The sequence below is a fragment of the Lissotriton vulgaris genome, chromosome 4_1 (assembly GCF_964263255.1).
Source record: "Lissotriton vulgaris chromosome 4_1, aLisVul1.2, whole genome shotgun sequence".
NCBI lineage: Eukaryota > Metazoa > Chordata > Amphibia > Caudata > Salamandridae > Lissotriton > Lissotriton vulgaris.
The window spans coordinates 1,075,763,312-1,075,784,529 of record NC_141691.1 but is presented as its reverse complement, the minus strand read 5'-3'; the positions used below and the strand labels follow the sequence as shown (position 1 = coordinate 1,075,784,529).

The following is a 21,218-nucleotide window of genomic DNA, read 5'->3' as shown; positions in this document are numbered from 1 at the left end:
TCTCAACGCTATGACCTCCATAATTAATGAGGCTGCACCTTTGCAGCTAAAAAGAACCTCTACTAAACTCTCTAAACCATGGTACGACGGGAGACTCAATGAAGATAGACGAGACATGCGAATGGCAGAGCGTACCTGGAGATCAGCTCCATCGGCAATGAACCTAAAAGACCTAAAGGAAAAGAGAAACGCCTACTTCAGGAAAATAAAACGCTCAAAATCAGACTTCTTCAGCCTCCAGCTCGACCAAGCAAAAAACCGTCCGAGAAAACTGTTTGAGCTAATCAGATCACAATCCAAGGATCAACCCCAACCACTCATCACTGCGCGTGAGGCGCCTTCCTGCGAAGACTTCGCTGCTTTCTTTTCCCAAAAAACTGACAACATAAAGAGCGACCTCCTTATCGACGCAAGCCTCTACTCCAAACCACAGTGCCTAGCAGCCACTGAACCAAAAAACAATGCCTCATGGTCAACCTTTGGCACATCTCACCGTTCGGTGCCTGGCATGAGTCATGTCTCAGAAGAAGAAATTGGCAAACTGCTCAGCACCCTGAAACCATCCAATCACCTCACGGACCCCCTTCCTGCTGCAGCAGTAAAAGACTTTACCCCCTTGCTTATCCCTCTCTGGACTAAAATTATCAACAGCTCTCTCCAACAGGGAAGCATACCTGACTCACTAAAAGTTGGTCAGGTCACACCTCTCCTAAAGAAACCTACAGCCGACCCCTCTGATCTCAACAACTACCGTCCCATTACCAACATTCCCACCCTCGCCAAACTGCTGGAAAAATGTGCACAACTACAATTGGCCAAACACATTGATCGATTTGATCTTCTCAACCCGCATCAATCAGGCTTCCGAGCAGGGCACAGTACAGAAACGGCTATGACTCACATAATTGACGACGCACTTCAAATGCTAGACCGGAACGACACCTGCCTCCTCATCCTCCTTGATCTCTCCTCAGCATTTGATACTGTTAAACATGAGAACCTACTAGAGCTCCTAAACACAAGAATGGGCTTATCTGGAACTGTTCTCAAGTGGTTCACCTCCTTTCTTCACAACAGGTCGCAGAAATTCAAGTGCAACAACAGGATGTCATCGCCAATACCCGTAACGCTAGGTGTCCCCCAAGGATCCTCGCTATCCCCAACTCTATTCAACCTAGTCATGGAACCTCTCACCACCCTGTTACAAGCATCCAATGTACACTTTCACATGTACGCAGATGACACCCAACTCTATCTCAAAATACAGTCCCCCAAGGACATCTTGCTCCTGAACTCAACGATCAGATGCACCCAATCCTGGCTGGCCGATAATCATCTCAAACTCAATGCCCTGAAAACAGAATTCCTTCTGATCTCACCTCCAGCGAAGGCCTCCACCACTCAAATTTGGCTTAAAGACCTAACTGCACTCAATGTCCAACCCACCATCGTGGACTCAGCAAAATCCCTAGGCATAACGCTCGACACCAATTTGAACATGCAGCAACATATCAGCAAGGCAACAAAGGGAGCAAACTTCCAGATCAACACTCTGAGGAAACTTAAACCCTTCCTCCCAGCCAAGGACTTCCAAACCGCAGTACAAGCACTAGTCATCCCTCGAATTGAATACGGCAGCATCGCCCTCTGTGGACTCCCCCTAACTACAACCGCACCCCTAAGAGCTTCTCTAAACACTGCAGCGAGACTCATCACTGGGTCAAAAAAATACTCCCATATCACCCCGGACTTGAGATCCCTGAACTGGCTGCCATTTGAAGCTAGAATACATCTGAAAATCGCCAGCCTGACACACAAGGCGGTACATCTAAACTCACCCAGATACCTCGCTCAGAAACTGACAATCTCTGGAGGAACTAGAAATACCAGTGGCTCAAACAAGCTTCTGTTGAAACCTCGAAGATTCCGGAAGGAAAAAACATATAAGCGCTCCTTCTCGGGAATGGCGCCCAGGATTTGGAACTCTCTCCCGCCTGAAACAAGACTTATCTCTTCCACCACACTCTTTAAAAATGAAGTAAAAGCTATCCTCATGGCTAAATACACCTGAACTACTATCTGTTAGTACTCTGCACCGATCTATACTACTTGTTTGACCCTTTTGATTTTGTATTAACTGCTCTATTACTCACATGTGTGGCCTTGTAGCCACCTATTTGGGCTTAGCTGCCACCTACTTGTATCATTTGACCTATTGATGTATCTGTTTTAACCATGCTCATGTACTTCTCTGTGTAAAGCGCTCTGATATCTGCAAGGATCTTGTCCGCGCTATATAAAACTTTCAAAATAAAATAAATAAATAAATAAATAAACGATTTCGAGTTTCACTTTTCGCACATTAAATATTAAGCAGCAAAGACCTACTTTGAATAATTTCCAAAAATAAGCTAATGAATCTTTTTGCTTCGCTGTAAATAATGTTATTTGCAGTGCCTTGAAAATCAGAAACACGTACTAAGGAGACTCATGATGTTGATAATGGAGTTTTTTTTTTATTGGAACTGCCAAAAATTTGCACAGTTTTTCTACAATGTAGTTTTATTTGATGAATTATGTGTTGTGTACTTTTATAGTGAAAATACAATTTTATGTTTTCTGATTATTAAATAATGTGTGCTTTAACTCCGTGAACATATAGTACATAAATCGAAAAAAACTGCACCTTGCAAATTGCATTTTCCTTAGCATGGCCAAACTAGGCCCACATTGAGCCTGACTCATCTTCGATCTCAACAAAGCCATGATGTTTGTTTTCCTTTCTCCTGTTGTGGCTGTGTAGACATGCTGGTCTCGAAGAACTCTGATGATATTTTCCCTTACCATTTTAAAAATTCAGGGTTCTCCCTGCCTGTTCTGTGTAGGCCCATTCATTTATAAATGTGTCATTGTTTTGTATGCAACTAGATTTATACTGTCACATACGATGACTTAAATTAAAAATAGGCTCAAATTAATATTCCTTGATGGGATGGTGTTACAATGATGTTATATACTGCTGTGTTAAATCATGTGTTATGACTGGTAGAGACTACAGCTGTGTATTTTTATTTAAATAACCTCAAAATTGGAGTTGAGCCAGTCGGGTTTGCCTTGACTCAGAGAGCAAACCCCTTTCAGTCTGACTCTTGCTTAGGATTTAGCATATTTTTGTTCTGAGACTTGACTTCAAGTCAGACCCTTGCTGCATTTGAAAGAGCCTTGTGCTAATTCCCTATTGTGATTTATCATGTATTTTGACTAATCATTGATTTTTGGCTTCTGTACTACAATTTATTTATTTAATAATCCTCAGTGGTTTATAACTTTCTGCTCTTAAGTTGTCTTGAGACTACTATAATTGACTATACTGAATTGTGTGTTGTTTAGCTAATCTCAGTAGGGACACAATGACTCATATACTCTTGAGAACAACACCGTCCCCATCCTTTCTTCGTAACTAACGCCAGGGGAATGTCTGACGACACCCCGCAGTTGACCTTCACATTATCGGCATAAGATTTATATGACATTGAAATCTAGAATAATGTCATGGTTAGTAACTGTTAGATTTATGGTATGTGGTTACGTTTTGTGATTAGATTTTGGGGTTAGGGTTTGTGGTAAGGTGCTAACGATGTCAAAACATGATTACAATGTGAAATTTGTGATAGCCTCTGCTCACAAAGTATGGAGTGGCGAAAGAGTGGTGTAGCAAAGTGTGACAATGTTTGACTGTATTGTGGTTATAAACGTAGTGACATATTTTTTATATCAAGTCATACATATCCAGTAGATAGAGATCGAATTGATTGTTTAAGTGACCGTGAATGTTTGATGTAAATACCCAGAAGACTTCTGTCTTTAAAAGAGACATATTGTGTTACTTTCATTTCCTAGGTCCTTGCTGCAAGTAACCAGCTGCGCAAGGAGGCAGATGACCTTGGGCCACGAGCAGAACTGGATCATTGGAAGAAAAGACTGTCCAAGTTTAATTACCTGCTGGATCAGCTGAAGAACCCAGATGTGAAGGCAGTGATAGGAGTGCTGACCGCTGCTAAATCTAAATTTCTGAAGGTATTTGCGAGTTACATTTTAAAATACATTGTTTTCACTCAGAGAATAATTTACTTTTGAAGTGTGTATTCTGTGTTTAACTAAATATGAGACGTGGCCAATATGTCTTTGTACATGGGGTGAGTTTACAGAGTGCAACTGGAATTTATGGGGTACCCCTACAGCCTTTGAAGGTAAATTGAAAAGTTTGCATTGCCTAAACTTGTTCAGACTTAGCAGGCAAAATAATGAACAGCAACATTATTTTTATTGACTGGTATGTCCTGGTTATGAGAAATTTCTCTTAAACACATGAAGGACTGAGAATTGACAAATTATTTATATTTCTATTATATTTAGATTTGGCGACAACTGGATACTCACATCACTGACTCAGCAAATGAAGCCAAAGACAATGTAAAATATTTGTATACCCTGGAAAAATTTTGCGACCCACTATACAGTTATGATCCTGTGAGTACAAATGATTAGCACTGTAAGGGTTGGGATGGAGGTGGGAGGTAATATGTATACGCTTATTGTTTCATGATGACATATTTGTATCAATACAGCCTTTGTATGAAATTCTGGTTTAAAACTATGCAGTCAGAATATCTTCATCACACTAGTAAAGCAAAGAAAGCTTTTTTAATGCTAAGTGATGCCCTAACTGTAGAGCAACTATTGCTCTGGACTGCGGGCTTCTACAACAAGTAGCTCGTGAGCTAACAGTAGCTCTCCTGCTACCTGTAAGTAGTTCTCGTGTGTGCAGTGCAACCTACTAACTAGAAGACTGTACTTGGTTGAATGTGTTGCAGGGATTCTGCACAAACACAGAACTATGCACAGGAATATGGGACCTTGGTGTATAGGGTACTGGGTCTCCCTACTACCTAAGTACCCCCGAACCCAGGATCCACTAGCTATATTGTCTCTTTTGCTCTGCACACAATTCCCAGAGAAACAAATGATTAGACACCCCAGAACACAATACTCCCAGATCTCTCAGGAATTGCAGTAACATGGCACACCCTTCCGCTTACACTGTTGTACTTGTCCACAATATGATCTGACAGAGACACAAAACAGTTTAAAATATTTATTTTAACTAATGTGCTCTAACATGCAGTATACATGCCACAACAAGCAGGAGGAGCAGACACTGGGAGAGGTAAGGGGGAAGTGTTCCATTGCAGCGTCGTATGCTTCAGTCTGCTGTGGTGGTACTTCGTCACACACTCCTACCCTAGCCTGTTCCCGTTTGGGCAATAGGGGAATGCACAAGAGGAAGTCCATGTTCCCATTGTCAGTGCCCCTGCAATGTCTGACCTCAAAAGAAAGGGTTGGAGGGAGAGGAACCAACGAAGAATCCGTGGGTTGTTCTCCTTGATCCGGCTCATCCAGAGCAGCGGGGGCATGGTCAGTATACAGAAGGAAGTGGGCGCCTTCAAGGTAGTAACGAAGTTATCCACAGCCCACGTAATCGCGAGGCACTCCTTCTCTATTATGGCGTTTCGTTGCTCATGCAGATGGAGTTTACGGATAATGAACAAGAAGGGATGTTCAACACCCTCCTCTGACGTCTGTGATAAGACCGTCCCCAACCCGTTATCAGAGGCGTCTGTCTGAAGAAGGAAGGGTTTGGTAAAGTCAGGAGAGTGCAGTATGGGGCTCCCAGTACCGCCTCGGAGGCGGGATGTAACAGGTCTTTTGCCTTGGTCTCTTTTTTTTTAGCAAATCAGTGAGGGGAGAGGCCAGTTCCAAGAATTGGGTAATGAATCTCCGATAGTAGCCAAGAAGACCCAGGAAAGGCCTCACTTCTTTTTGGTTGTGGGTAAAGCTGTATGGATAATTGCTTGTATCTTTTCGTGTTGGGCTTCTATGTACCCGTTCCCAAGGAGATAACCTAGGTACTTCACCTTTTGGAATCCTACCCACAATTTTTTGTGTTTATGTGTAGGCCTGCCGCTAAAAGGGCCTGGAGGACCTGATGAAAATGGTAGTGGTGATGATCCCAGGTAGGGCTGTATATGACAATGTCATCAAGATAGGCAGACGAGTATGCTTGGTGGTCTAACACCCTGTTCATGAGCCTCTGGAAGGTGGCAGGTGCTCTGTCTAAACCAAAAGGCAGGACGGTGAACTCATACAAGCCGGTAGGGGTAGAAAACACAGTTTTTTCTTGGTCCTGTATACCACAGGGGCACCTGACAATATCCCTTCATGAGGTCCAGGGTGGTGATGTACTGGACATTGCCGAGCTTTTCAATAAGCTAGTCCACACGAGGGAGGGGATAAGAGTCACATTTTGAAATGGCGTTGACAGCCCTGAAATCAATGCAAAACCGGACAGAACCGTCCGGTTTTGGTACCAGAACGATTGGTGAAGACCAATCTCTTTGTGGAGGCTGTATGACTCCCATAGTGAGCATACTGTTGACCTCTTGTTGTATACCTTCTCGACAGGCAGCAGGAATGCAACAGGGTTTTTGTTTCACAACCTTGCCTGGTTGAGTGGGGATAGAGTGTTCTGCTAAGGTGGTTCTCCCTGGGAGATCAGAGAACAAAGGAGCGAAAGGACATAGGGTGTCTTGCAGGGGTTTTCTTTGTTCTGCGGAAAGCTCACTATTGACTATCAATTGATTAAGAGTGGTATTGGTGTTTTGTGACACTAAGTTAAGAGTAGCCGGGGGGCTGGGTCAGCTAGTGAACCAGATTTTAACTGGTACAAAAAGTCCTGCAATGAAGTAAGAGTAAGGGGAGGAAATGTTTCTAGCACAGCTTGTTGCACGGGTAATAAGACATTAGTATCCAAGGCCCTATGCTGAAAACTAGAATAGATTGTATGAACTTTGGTGGAAAAAAAGCTGGCTAATTCCTCACAGCGCTTTTGGGCATTATCATCATCATTAGGAGGAACAGGGAGAGTAAGAAGCGATTTCTAAACTTTAAAAATTTCAAAAGGGGAGTTAGAGGCTGAGGTGATTTTTTCATGGTAATACCTAGTTTGGGCAGCTTTTATTTCATTTTTATAGAGCTTCATAGCTTCTCTATAATTGCTCTTACTTGATTCTGAGAAGTCCTTCCTCCATCTCCTCTCAGCTTGCTTACATGACTGTTTAAGCTGTCTCAAAGTATGTGTATACCATGCTTTCTTATTTGAACTTATTCGGTGGCAAACCTATTTTTTCGGAAGAACAATGTCCAAAGAGGCCTCCAGCCAGTTATTAAAATTCTCATTTGCTACCATAGGGTCCGGGTGAGAGGCTGGAGTAGCATTTCTAAGATTGGAAGCCCAGTCATTAACCGAAAGTTTAGACCATGTACAACCACATTTTTTAGTTTTAACAGAGGGTTGAGGGAACTCTTGAGGAGTCCAACTAAAAGATAACAATAAATGGTCGGACCATGGAACCGCCATGGATTCCACAAAGATAATGTCTGTAAGATTAGTAAACAAAGGATCAAGCAAATGTCCCAACTTATGAGTGGGACCAGTCACTATTTGCTTGATTTGAAAAGTTTCCAGAAAATCAATATGATCCTGCACTAAGGAAGAATCCGGATCATCAAAATGTAAATTCAAGTCACCCAAGATGGAAAAATTAGAAGAAAGGCTAGATCTTTACAAAAGTTGCCTAGTGAACCAGGAGGGCAATATATTAGGATGCCTGAGAAGGTGCAGGTTGGGGAAAAGCTTATACCAAATACTAAATTCTCACAGTCAGCTACTTGACCAATAGTGGCTCTACATTTATACACATCTTTATAAATAATAGCAATTCCTCCACCCCTCCTGCCGACACGGTCTAACCTGAATATGGCGTAATTGGATGGAAGAGCTTGAACTATCTCAGGATCAGAGTCCTTATTAGTCCAGGTTTCTGTGAGAAAGAGCACATCTGGATTCCTTTCCTCAAGAAGTAGATACATTTTTGATCTGAAAGTGGGGGTATACAGGGTTTGGTGTGAGACAGGTCTGTCTAGCATGGTCCCAGGTGATTTGCAAGGTGGGATCGTGTGTCTGATTGAACCTAAAGCTTCTGTCAGAAAGCCAGGGGGCCGAGTGAGGAAGGACTGGCGAACTGGGTTTTGGGGCTGTATTCTGTCCCTCAGCAGCAGAAGGAATACCGGGTTGTCTTGTCCTATTATTAACTGTTCAGGGAGGGCAGGCAGCACCCCAAACTTAGCCCGTAGGGTTTGACCGTTTGGCAAAGAGATGGGCACCTGTACTAAGGGATAGACTTGGATGCCTCCGTGTACATACCTAATAGGGACTGTTTCTCCCATAGGGGCGATTGAGGGGTCAACTAGGGATTAGAGTATCACTGACTGACGACAGCCGGAATCTAACAATGCTCGTACTGTTAACCCTTTTAAGGAGTACACTTACGTAGAAACAGAGTCCCATTTCCTCGGTCTAGAGGATCGAACAGGGTATGCAACTTATGTCCATGGGTTTTTCTTGGGTTTTCCTATGGGTACAGGTCCTGGCAATGTAGCCCCACTCTCCACACTCAAAACACTGAGAACCTTTTCTGGGAGTCGGATCAGGGCGGAAGGTGCGAGGTCTCACAAGCTCTGGTAGGGGTCTCAATAGCTTTTTGTCAGTCTTACTAGGGGGACTAGAGGGACGATTGGGCCCGATGAAAGGTAGTGGCCATTTCCACGGTTTGTTCCACTGTAAGGTGCGTATGTTGTTTTAGCCACCTTTGTGTGGGGAGGGGTAGTGCTTCAAGGTACTGTTCTAGATACGTTAATGACATGATCTCTTCTTTGGTGTTTATTTGTGGTTTCAGCCTTTTGTCTGCGGCAGCCTTTAACTTGAAGAACAGCGTTTTTGGGTTATCCGCTGGGGTTCCCCGCTCCTTCCTAAACTGCACTCTATAGGCCTCAGAATCCATTCCCAGGTGGTCCAAGATGATACCTCTTACTTCTTCGTAGGGAGTGTTTCCGTTTGAGTTGGCTACCTGGTAGGCAGCTTGTGCCTCTCCAGTGAGGAGGGGAGCCAAAAAAAAAAGGCCATTTGGCTTCCGGCCAGCCTGATGCTCTTGCCGCCCTTTCAAAGTTCAGGAGGAACTCGTCAGAATCTTCCCCTGGGAAATACTTCTGTAGGGAGACGTTGGGACCGGTCCCGGGGCGCGCTTGGAGTTAGGCCGCTAACTGCAACCAATCATCTGCCGTTTTCTGAATGCATTCCACCTGATTACTTATGGTGTCCTTAAACAGTTCCCTGTCGGCATGGGATAGGGACATCTGTTTCTCTACAGCCCACTCTAGCTTCCCTTTGCCACGTATCAACTGTTGAATAAGATTCTCCATATTTGCAGTCTATGGAGGGACGCGATCCCACTTCTGACGCCATGTGTCGCGCAGTGGAGAAGCAGACAGGGATACGTTTCAAGTGATTCAATTGCTTTATTCACAACACAATTATATAGGGTGGGTTTGGTTGCTCAGGGGTTTCTCTTGGTCATTTGGGGGGGTGACTGCCATCTTCCCTCTCTTTGGGCGTTCTCTCTCGTCCCGTTGTTGTCAGGAGTTCACCGGGATTCCCAGTGACCAAGGCAAAGGAAAGGAAACAACAAAGGAAAAAGAGAACATAAGGATGTGTCTCTGATGTCCTTAGATAGTGCTCAGGGGGTTGGAAGTGAAGGGAGAAACACCCAATCCCGACACCAGTGTTTTGTGGTTGTTTCTTACTGCGAGGACAACTACGCTCAGTTTAAACTAACAACACAGCGGGCACTTTGTAGGACTTTAGCTCCCTCCACCAGTCCGTTCCTTGGGAGCTCCAAGCTCTTTTCCCCACACAGACCCAAACCTGCCTGTACCTTGTCTAGCCATGGACGCCTGGGATGCGCCTGGCGGTTTCACGATGCCGAATGGGATCCAGCTCTCTCTTTGGTTCTTCTTTTCGGGCGGCTCCTCGGTGCTCCGGTTCTGGAGTTTCTTCTTCCTCGCCTCCGGATCCTGTCACTCCTCGGCTCCTCGGTACCACGAAAAAGGTCTGGACACTTTACTCTTCTTCTTTCGGGTCTCCTCCTGTCGTTCTTCCAGCGGGAGTCGAACGCTGCCTTCTCTCCGTCTCTTCCATTTTCAGGCTGGGCGGATCACATGACCCCGTCACATGATCGGGCGGGGAGTTCCAAAGCAGGAGCTTCTTAAAGGAACAGTGCATATCCTGTTCCACAATCTTTGTCTGAAAATAGAGGAGGGGAGAGGAAAGGGGGGAAGTGTTCCATTGCAGCGGTGTGTTCTTCAGTCTGCTGTGGTGGTACTTCGTCACAGATGGCCTCTAATGTAATATTGTCTAAAGTTGTCACTGTTACAACACTTATTTGTCAAACAGAGAGTGACCCCACAACCCGAGAGAAGGGGTACCACAGGTAACTAAAGAAAGAAAAGAACACTTTGGAACACCAAAAAGGTTCTTAATGTAGATTTCACATCTAGAATTGTCACACTCCAATGGGGCAGACTCACACACTTTTTAGGAAAAGGACCCTCTTAGACAATTATAGTACAAAAACTAATTACTACCAAGATATATACAAAGTATATATAGATTTAATAAAAAACTGTTGATTCTTTTGATAAATGCAAATAACAACCTCATGAAGGTCATAACAATACATAAATACCACAATAACATAAATGAGAGACACAGAGAAAAGTGCAATATAATAATCACAACATGCTTGGATTGTTCCACATGGAATTCATTTCATGTATCTGGTCATATGTCCATCAATACAATCATCTATTGGGCATGAACACATTCCTTGGATACAATCAAGTGAACATAAAAATGCGTTGACGCGTTTCGGTGGTGTTTTTATGATGGCAACCACCTTCTTCAAGACAAGCCATATACTAGTCTCTCTTATTAAAAAATACACAGTTAAAAACCTCCTGAAATCAATGGGTAGGTGAGGTAGTAATACCACTCATATTCTATACGCGGGGCACCTTAGGGCTCCACACAGTGTACACAAAACTTATTTCTGATGGATGTTCAAGAGCTGCACCTTAAGTGGTCCAGACCCTCTATTGTATATTGGTTCCCGGAAGATGATGTCAAAAAATGATTATACTTTCAAGGCAACGAATAATCTTTGGCGCCAATATGCCTGTAGGTCCTAACCACTCCGGTATGGAGATGGAAGTCCTCTTACTTCACAGTGGTTCCAATAAACCTTCCAAATCATAAGATTAAAACCTCAGTCCTGGACGGTGCTCCTCTGTTCTGAAAAAATCGGGGTTACTGTTACTACACTAACAATATTAGTAATTCGAAATAAATGTCAGTGATCATAAGCAGCTTTCATTACCCAAAAGGACAAGATAGATGTTTAAGGCCTAACTGAGTATTAAACCTGTTAGACGGGGACCGGGAGGGTCGGCCGAGGACAAGGGGAGAGGCCTCCGGTGAGGGCCGTCTCCAGCGATCCTACAGGCAAGTAACTTCCCCCCCACAGATGGACACCACACAAGGATAAGGTTAACGTTCTTTATAGGCAATTCTTGAAGTACGGAGGTACGGTACAATGAGATCAGGACACGAGGATCCTCTCAATTCTAGTCTCTGACAGGGAAAAGGGGTAGCGGGTCAGTCTTTGTTACCAATCTGGTACTGCGATGAGACGATGGTAGCTCACAATCCTCGAGCTCGGTGTTCGGGAAGGACGGGCCGCGGCAGCGCCAGCAGGTCCCGAGGTGGTCGTAGATAGGGACGGGCCGCGGCAGCGCCAGCAGGTCCAGACGAGGATGAAGGTTGCAAGAAGGCCGCGGCAGCGCCAGCAGGTCCAACGAGGATGAAGGTTGCAGAAGGCCGCGGCAGCGCCAGCAGGCAGGACGACAGTTCACAAGGCAAGGCTGCGGCAGCGCCAGCAGTCCGTCAAGGATGAGTTCTTCACGGTGTCTCTCGACTCCAAGATACAACTGCCTTCCTGCTCTGGAGCTGCCCCAGTTATAGGTCTGGCGCCCTTTGATGTCTGGACCCTCGCACTTGGAGGTCGGGAGGTCCGGGATGAGGGAGTCCAGACACCCAGCAGGGGGGTGGCGCCAGCGCCCGGGGAGGCTGGGGGCGATCGGCACCTGGCGGGGGAGAGCCATCAACACTCCTTTCTCCCATTAATCTGCCAAGTGGTCCGTTCACCTCCTGGGTGGATGGTGGTGCCGGGATGTCGGGGCCTGGCCAGGCCCAGGGTTAGGGTCGAGCTGAGGCCACGCGGCCTCGTGGTGCAGTGTCCAAGATGGCGGCCGGGCCGGCAATGGAGCTGACAGTGGCCCGGGCCAGTGATACAGAGATGTCCGGGAGCAGGAGTCCCGTAGGGGACGGTTTGCGGGTTGCTTCTGTGGGTAGCACCTGGCGAGCCGGTGTCCGGGCCCTGTCATGCGGGGAGGGAGCGAGCCCTTCATGTGGCCTGTCCAACAAAACCCAATAAAAGCATGGAGTGATTCTTTTAAAATACCAAAGCACAGGATGAAGGCCATGTTGGTTGTAAATGCCATCTGAAACCTAGTAAGATTTCAATGGACTGAAAACAACACATTTTGATTCATGTATATTCTATATTTATTTTCTAGGCAATTTTCAAGAAAAAGACAATTATTTTCCAAACACTCATGTTTTTTAAGTGAATTTCCTAAATACGGAACTGTATTGTTGCAGTGAACAAAAGTGTATCAAATTTTAAAGGCCTGTATTGTTTGACTGTACATTTTCCTGGTATGGTGCTGTTAAAGAGAGATTGCGAGTCATTATATTTATGCTCTTTGCATATATCTATAACGTAGCTTGTGAAGATCAGAGACCCCCCTCTTTATTTAAAGCGAATCACTGATGTTCATGAGCATCGGTATAGATGAAAACTAAGAGGTGTTCAGCAGTTGATAACGTTGCCGTATTATGCAATTATGGCTGTGACAAAGGCCTGCCCTTTAGGCATAACAATCTAGAGTGTGACTTGGCTGTTGGGGAGTTTGTGGAATTAAAAAAGCAGTTCCCACCAACTCATTTGTCCTACCGAAGATCATGATGGGGACAGATGACGATATATGCGCAATTGGTCTTTGTCCAAAGGCAGGGTGACAAATGAGCAAAATCATTCCTGATTGCAAACGGGGCAAAATACATTGGCCTTCTAAAATCTACTCGCCCACTTGCTATGGTGAGTTAGATTTTATTAGGGCAAGCTGTTATGTTATTTTAGAAAGCGAATGAGCACTAAAGTTGCCTTTAAATCTTGTTTTTATCTTTTCACATTAGCTCTGTTTGGAGAACAATTGTCATCTTATGTTTTACAATTTGCAGTCAAAGAAAGAAAAATAAACACACCCTCCAGGATAAAATAAGCAGCAAAGTTAGAGGATTTTGTAAAGTCAACTGTCTGACAATCCTGCTGTACAGAGTGTGAAATGAAAGGCTGTAGGATGTCAGGTTCTTTTTTCTAACACAAAACATTTAAATAGCTTGTAAATGAACTATACAAACACTTGAAAATATATTTTAGTAATTATGAAAATACTTTTTTTGTAATTCTGAGTGGAAAAAAAAGTGTTTAATAAGATGAAAACAAATCAGAACACTTCATTTGGTGATGTGCAAATGGTATACATTTTTGCTGAACCCAATTTCCACAGATTATTGTTTAAACGCTATAGGGCTCATTACGATGTCAGGGACCCTGTAGCGGTCTGGAACCGTCCGACCTTAGGTCGGCAGTTCCGACCTCGGTATTAGGATGCAACCGCCCATAGGGCGGTCAAAAACATCTATTGTACTATGGCAGCTTGTGCGGCGGGTGGAAATGGCCTTTAGCACAAGCTGCCATAGTAAAATGGATGTTTGGAAACATTCTCTGCACCATGTGGCATAGCACCTCACGGTGCCTGCCACATGGGCAGGGATGTTTAGGAGTGCTCAATAAGTGCCCCCCAGGCCCTATAGATGAGAGCCAGGGGGAAGGGGGCCCTGCTAGTGTCCCGAAGAAACCTTCCAACAGCCTTTCCATGTCGTAAAGGCCAATAGGAAAACTCTGTTGGAAAGTGCCTTCATAATCGATATTGGCTTCGCCATCATTAGGGGATTGTGGTGGCCTCATATGCTTTGACGGGCTCCTGAGCCCGTCGGAACTGCGCCGGAATCCCCCCGCAGGTTTCACTCTGACTGCCATCATCCTAATATGGCAGTCAGACTGCAATCTACCATGTCGGGCGGAAAACCTCTGACAGCAGGTCGGAAGCTTGCCGCCCGACATTGTAATGAGACCCATATATAGTTTTGTCAGTAAAACTGCATATTAGTGGGAAAGTTTGTGGCCATTTCAGTAGAAAATATGCTGCTGGTAAATGCCAGTCTGCAACCAAATCATGCTTTAGTAATACATTTATCAAAAGTGAGTTTTTAAACTTGACCCGGGAAACATTCCTGCCCCTGCCCTGGTGACCGTGCTATTACTCAATCAATCAATCAATCAAAGCATTTATATAGCGCGCTACTCACCCGGAGGGTCTCAAGGCGCTAGGGGGGGGGGGTCCGCTACTGCTCGAACAGCCAGGTCTTGAGCTGCTTCCTGAAGGCGAGGTGGTCCTGGGTCAGGCGAAGGTGGGTCGGGAGGGAGTTCCAAGTCTTGGAGGCGAGGTAGGAGAAGGACCTTCCCCCTGTGGTGGCGGCGAGGGCGTGGTCGATCGAAGCTGGCGTTTGAGAGCGTAGAAGTTGAGGCGGCTGTTGAGGTATCCTGGGCCTTGGTTGTGTAGGGCCTTGTGTGCGTGGGTGAGGAGGCGGAAGGTGATTCTCTTGTTGACCGGGAGCCAGTGCAGGTCTCTCAGGTGTCCGGAGATGTGGTTGCGGCGGGGGAACTTATCACCTGATGTACAACCCTTTTTTGTGGTCGCAAACGGGAAATTAGCCATGTACAAACCCTATTTTGCGACTCGGTAACCTATTACCAACTCGCAAAATAATCTGTGCCCCCGACCTCGGCTGCTTCCTGTAATATCGTATTCAATGCCCCCGATCTCGCCTGCATCCTGTGATAGCGTGTGGTATCGTATTTGTGCCTGATTATGGTATCGTATCATATTGAGCATATTGAGACTGCTTTAACCTCGCCTGCATCCTGTAATATCGTATTCTGTGCCCCCGATCTCGCCTGCATCCTGTGATAGCGTGTGGTATCGTATTTGTGCCTGACTGTGATATTGTATCATATTGAGACTGCTTTAACCAGTATCTGTGCCAGACTGTGCCCCCGATCTCGCCCTGCATTGTTTAGTTGTTGTTTGGTGCCATTTTGTTGACCCAGCCCGTCTCTCCTCCCTGCTCCCTGCCGCTGCTCCCCTGCGGCCCCACCCCCGCTCCCTACAGCATCTCCAACAGATCCCCTCCCCACTCGCCAACCCGCTCCCGCCTCCCAGCTGCTCCTCCCTCGCTCCGCCCCCTCCACTATCCACTTATGTCAGAGCGGCATACGCGCAGCGGGCGCGCCTTATGGGCGCCGAAGGCGCGCTAAAGGTAAGCCCGTCTACACCCATCCACGCCCGTACCGCGCCCAGCGCCAGACCCCCTGGCCCCCGCAGAGGCCATCCCTCCCGCCGAACGTACGACGCCGCCACCCTCACCGCACTTAACACCGGCCGCCCCCATGACTGTCACCGAGCCGCCCCAGGAAGTACCCATGGACCCTTCACCTGCCAATCCTGCAAGTTCTGCTGCATCAGGACCCACACTACAACCACAAACGCCAAACAGAGCTCCAACAACAACCACCTGCAGTGCATCCTGCTCAACACCCGCTCGGTCCACAGACACGCCATTGAACTATGGAACCTACTCGACACCACTTCACCGGACGTCGCCTTTCTCACGGAAACCTGGATGAACGCCTCATCAGCACCCGACATCGCCATAGCCATCCCGGACGGATACAAGATCATCCAAAGGGACCGCATCAACCAAACAGGAGGAGGCATCGCCATAGTCCACAAGAACACCTTCCGCATCTCGACTAACTCTGACGACACCCCCATAGCCACCGAACACCTCCACTTCCAGATACACACCGACCCCAAGACCACACTCAGAGGCACCCTCATCTACAGACCCCCAGGACCCCGCACACAATTCAGTGAAGACATTGCTGACTTTGTCAGCCCACACGCCCTCCCCTCCGATGACTACATTCTCCTAGGGGACCTCAACTTCCACCTGGAAAAAACAACGACAACAACACCACCACCCTGCTGGATAACCTCGCCAATCTCGGACTCAAACAATTGGTGAACACCTCCACCCATTACGCCGGACACACGCTTGACCCAATCTTCTCCAGCAAGCACATCTCCTTTAATCACGTCACGGGACTCCACTGGACTGACCACAGCTGCGTCCACTTTAGCTTCAGAAAGACCACGACCCACCACCACCTGCAACAAGTCCCCCGCAGAAGCTGGAACAAAATTACCACCGACCAACTCACCACATCTCTGAACCAAAACCCTCCCGCCATATCAACAGACCCAAATCAAGCAGCCATCAATCTCGCACAGTGGATCTCCCACTGCGCCGACGAACTAGCACCCTTGAAAAACCATCCCTACAAACCAGGAAGCAAAAAAGCCTCCTGGTTCAACGACAACCTCAATAACTCCAAAAAGAACTGCCGCACCCTCGAGAAAGCCTGGCGAAGAAACCCAACCACTGACAACATGACCACCCTCAAGAACGCCACCCGCAAACACCACCAGCTGATCCGCACCACCAAGAAATCAGCATTCAAGGATCGACTAGACAACAACGCCCACAACAGCAAGGAACTCTTCAGCATTGTCAAAGAACTCACCAATTCCAGCGCCGGCAACAACGACATCACTCCCTCTCAAGACCTCTGCGACTCTCTAACCTCGCTCTTCCACAGCAAGATCGCAGACATACATAACAGCTTTGGCGACCAGCCTACTCCCCTCACCACTGAACCGAAGCCCCCCACCACCACCCTCCGCGCCTGGACCCCGATCAACACCGATGACACCATCCGCTTGATGAACTCCATCCACTCCGGATCGCCAACCGACCCATGCCCCCATCACATCTTCAACAAGGCCGACTCAGTCATAGCACTCCAACTCCGGGACATCATCAACTGCTCCTTCAACACCGCTACCTTCCCGGAAAGCTGGAAACATGCCGAGCTCAGCGCCCTCTTGAAAAAACCCACAGCTGACCCCACCGAACTTAAGAACTATCGCCCCATCTCGCTCCTCCCGTATCTCGCCAAAGTCATAGAGAAGACTGTCAACAGTCAGCTCTCTGCCTTCCTTGAGTCTAACAGTTCCCTCGACCCCTCACAGTCCGGCTTCCGAGCCAACCACAGCACCGAGACCGCCCTCATCGCAGCCACAGACGACATCCGAACACTGCTCGACAACGGGGAAACAGCGGCCCTCATCCTCCTGGACCTCTCCGCAGCATTCGACACAGTCTGCCACCGCACACTTGTACAACGCCTCAGGAACATCGGAATACAAGACAAAGCATTGGATTGGATCATCTCGTTCCTCGCAGGAAGAACCCAGAGAGTCCGCCTCCCCCCTTTCAGATCAGAGGCCACCGAAGTCATATGTGGCGTTCCACAAGGATCATCACACAGCCCCACCCTCTTCAATGTCTACATGAGTCCCCTCACATCCATCGCATGCCAACACAACCTCAACATCATCTCTTACGCAGACGACACCCAGCTGATCCTCTCCCTCGCCAAAGACCCAACCACCGCCAAAACCAACCTACACGAAGGGATGAAAGACGTAGCCGAATGGATGAAGAACAGCCGCCTAAAACTGAACTCTGACAAGACGGAAGTCCTCCTTCTAGGATCATCCCCCTCTGCCTGGGACGATTCATGGTGGCCCCCGGCACTGGGCATCGCACCCAAACCAACGGACCATGCTCGCAACTTGGGATTCATCCTAGACTCCTCCCTCTTGAGGAAATAGAAATTTTACATGGCCAATGTGTCCCCTGCTTGTACCCCAACGTTTAGTGTACTTGCATAACATCCATGCATTTTCCCTCTCATGCCTGTAATAATGATGCCTCTGCATTTCCGTCCCACATTAGGGTGTCAGTTAATGTCAGTTACCAAGTCTCCCATGAAAGGAACGTTAATTTTACACTGAGGCCCATGTTGCCATGTTTTTGTATTGTGCACTTTTAATATATCGAGATGAACCCATTTTGTGGCTCAGCCTGAGCCAGGACCCGAATTAAGGTTTTCATGCCTCCAGACACTCTGAAAGCTGCAGCTCAGCTACGTGTCCCTGAACTCGCATACTATTGGCTCAGCTGAGAGGGGCCCAGCACGGAGTGCCAAGACAGTATTTTGCACACAGTTATCTGCTTGCTCTACAGAATCACATTCTTGCCTGGTGAAGAAGGTAAACAGAACCCGTCTGCAGAGATAGGGCCTAGCCTTTCTGTCTCCGTTTAAGTGATTTGCAGAGCTCACATCCATAGAAAACTCAAAGCCCCCACGCAATGAACGAAGAAATATATTAAATATATGCCCACACTGGCTCTTGGTGATGAGCAACCTTTGCTTGAGCGACCTTTACTTCAGATAACACATCCCCGGACCTAAGATATCAGATAATACCAGACGTGCAGGTCGTCCTGACACTGAAGGCCTCTCTACTAGACCGAAAGTCAGCTCCCCCCAGCTTCCCCCCAGTTACACGTTAGTTGCACGTCATGACCAAGTTGCGCACACAAGTAGGGCAAAGGTTCCAGCTGGCCATGCAGACCCCCTCCATGTATCCACCCACCTATGACTCACCTATGACTCCTCAAGTGAACGCCCACATGTACGCCCTCATACACGCCCACATGCTCTTATCTCTCTCTCTTTCTCTTGCTCTGCCTGGAGCGCTCCTCCCTATGTACAAGATTGAATGTATAAATATTGTACTCTGTGAATAAAGTTCAGAAGACCCTTCCTGAACCTTAGTGGTGATGGAACCGATTCTCCCTTAACTCGAGTTACTGAAATAAAGCCCTTTTGAATCGGACACCACGGACTCTGCCTCTCATTTAATGACCCTTTGTTCAAGTATAGAAATTATGACAGGGTAATACTTTATTTACCACATAAATCTGGCGCCCGAATAGGGACAAATCCCCTTCCCCACGCGCCAGAGATGTAGGTCCAGCCCTTGCCCCCTTCTACAGCCGTGACGGACTTCAAAGTGTACACGCCAGCGGGACTTCCTGCTTACTCCCTCAGGCCCACGGAGGAGACGGACTGCGACCAGGCATCCACACGAGGCGGTGAGGATCGCGGATCATCCCAACCAGAGCCCAACCTGTGAGAGAGCAAGGTCCGAGGTTTCCGAAGGTCCACCTGTTCCGTGGCGCATGCACAGGCAGTATCAAGTTTCCGAGGCCTTCAAGTTCTGCTTCCCGGTGAGTACCACTATGGGGAACGCATAAAGTTCAAGACGGGTTCATTTATATGAACTCGGTAAAGACGTGTCCGTTCACACGGGCACGGTAAAGACATGTCTCTTTACGAGACCGGTAAAGACGGGTCCATTTCGGTGGGCACGGTAAAGACGGGTCCACGGTAAACGTGGGCACGGTAAAGACGTGTCTCTTTACGAGACCGGTATGGTTGTACTGTATTCCAGTGCATACAGTTAACTGTTTTCAAGTACATGTATCTAGTCAAACTGTATCTGTTTTAATGTTTTAGTGTTGTAGTGTGAATGATTGTTTCAGCCAGAGTATTTTTGTGTTTATTGTGTTGTTCATTAAGTTGGTTTCAACATGCCACTGTTTTCGAAATCACGTCAGATAGGGACCTGGAAAGGCATACTCGAAGAGTCAGTTAACATCCCGCCTAGAGACACACCTGGTCATTACATGTACAATAAGCACGGGCTAGATGCCGTATTGTTTTTAGACTTATGGGTAGATTACACGAAGGATTTAGAGGAAAAGTACAGATGGCCTGCCTCAGGAACATGGGATTCTGAATGCATTATGAAAGTAGAGGAAGCGCTATGGAAAAGGAAAGTAAGACCCTCTCAGAAAGATGCCATTGAGTTATGGCGCAAAGAGTCACATAGGAGATCAGAGAAAGAATTCCACCAAGCAGAGAGAAGTAAACAAGCACCGGAAAAAGCCAAAGAAAAAGAATTGCGGGAAGAAGGGGAACGGGTCAAGGCAGAACAGGCTGATAGAGAAAGAAATGCCGTAGTTACTGGTATTTATCCCGTCCTCTCAGAAGAACTAGCTAGAGTGACCCCCTCAGACACACCCCGTAGGTCGCGTACGCCACCACCTGTACCCTTTAGAGTACTTAGAAAGAAGCCAACAGCATCAGAGGCATTTATTTCCTCCTATCTAGAAGAGTCCGCACCGGACTATGTGAACGCAGATTTCCCTCCGCCCCCATCAGCAGATCAGCTCCAACAGCTCCAGCAGACCGTGAAAGACGACGTAGGGCCAGGGGCAGTAGGGGGAGGGGGGCCAATGCCAATGCCAACGCCAACGTTAACGCCAACGTCAACGCCATATAAGTTTACGGTAGATGTAGCAATCGCCCGCTGTATTTACGATCCAGTACCAGGAAAGGGCTCAATGCTCGTGTTTTCACTTAGACTAAGAAAAGCCGTCGACTATTTGGTCACACTACCAGACATGAAAGAACACCTAGATAAAATATACCGTTTCATTAGAACGGGGGAGGGACCCGAGAGTATAGAAGAGGCCATGGAACACAGAAAGGTAGGGGTCAAGAACTACATCCTACGTTTTATGATTAACTGTCTGATCAGGGAACAAGACGAGGGAGACGGAGATGTAAAACATGGTTTGTTAGAATGGAGTGACAACATAGATGCCGGTCGGCATGATAAACAGGGACAGACAGATAGCATGACAAAGAAAATACGAAAGGAAATATTAGAGATACACAGAGTAGGGTCTGACGAGAAGGGTGAGTCATCATCGGAGGAGTCAGAAAACGGGGCAAAGGACAAGATAAATTATGTAGGCAAGGCACGACAGTTTGACAGGCCCAAGTGCCTCGATTACCGTAAACAGGGATCGGCTATAAAAGAAAGATATTCCCTTGAAAATCTATTCCAAGCTACTG

At 47.0% G+C, this 21,218-nt stretch overlaps 1 protein-coding gene across 1 annotated transcript in view; it reads left to right on the top strand.

Annotated features, from left to right (window-relative positions):
* DNAH5 (dynein axonemal heavy chain 5) overlaps positions 1 to 21,218 on the top strand; it is a 5,605,957-nt gene that overhangs the window by 1,078,263 nt on the left and 4,506,476 nt on the right. The window contains exons 7-8 of the mRNA XM_086967405.1: positions 3,901 to 4,077; positions 4,417 to 4,530. Of these exons, the coding sequence (XP_086823531.1) occupies positions 3,901 to 4,077; positions 4,417 to 4,530 (291 nt within the window). The remainder of the gene's footprint in view (positions 1 to 3,900; positions 4,078 to 4,416; positions 4,531 to 21,218) is intronic.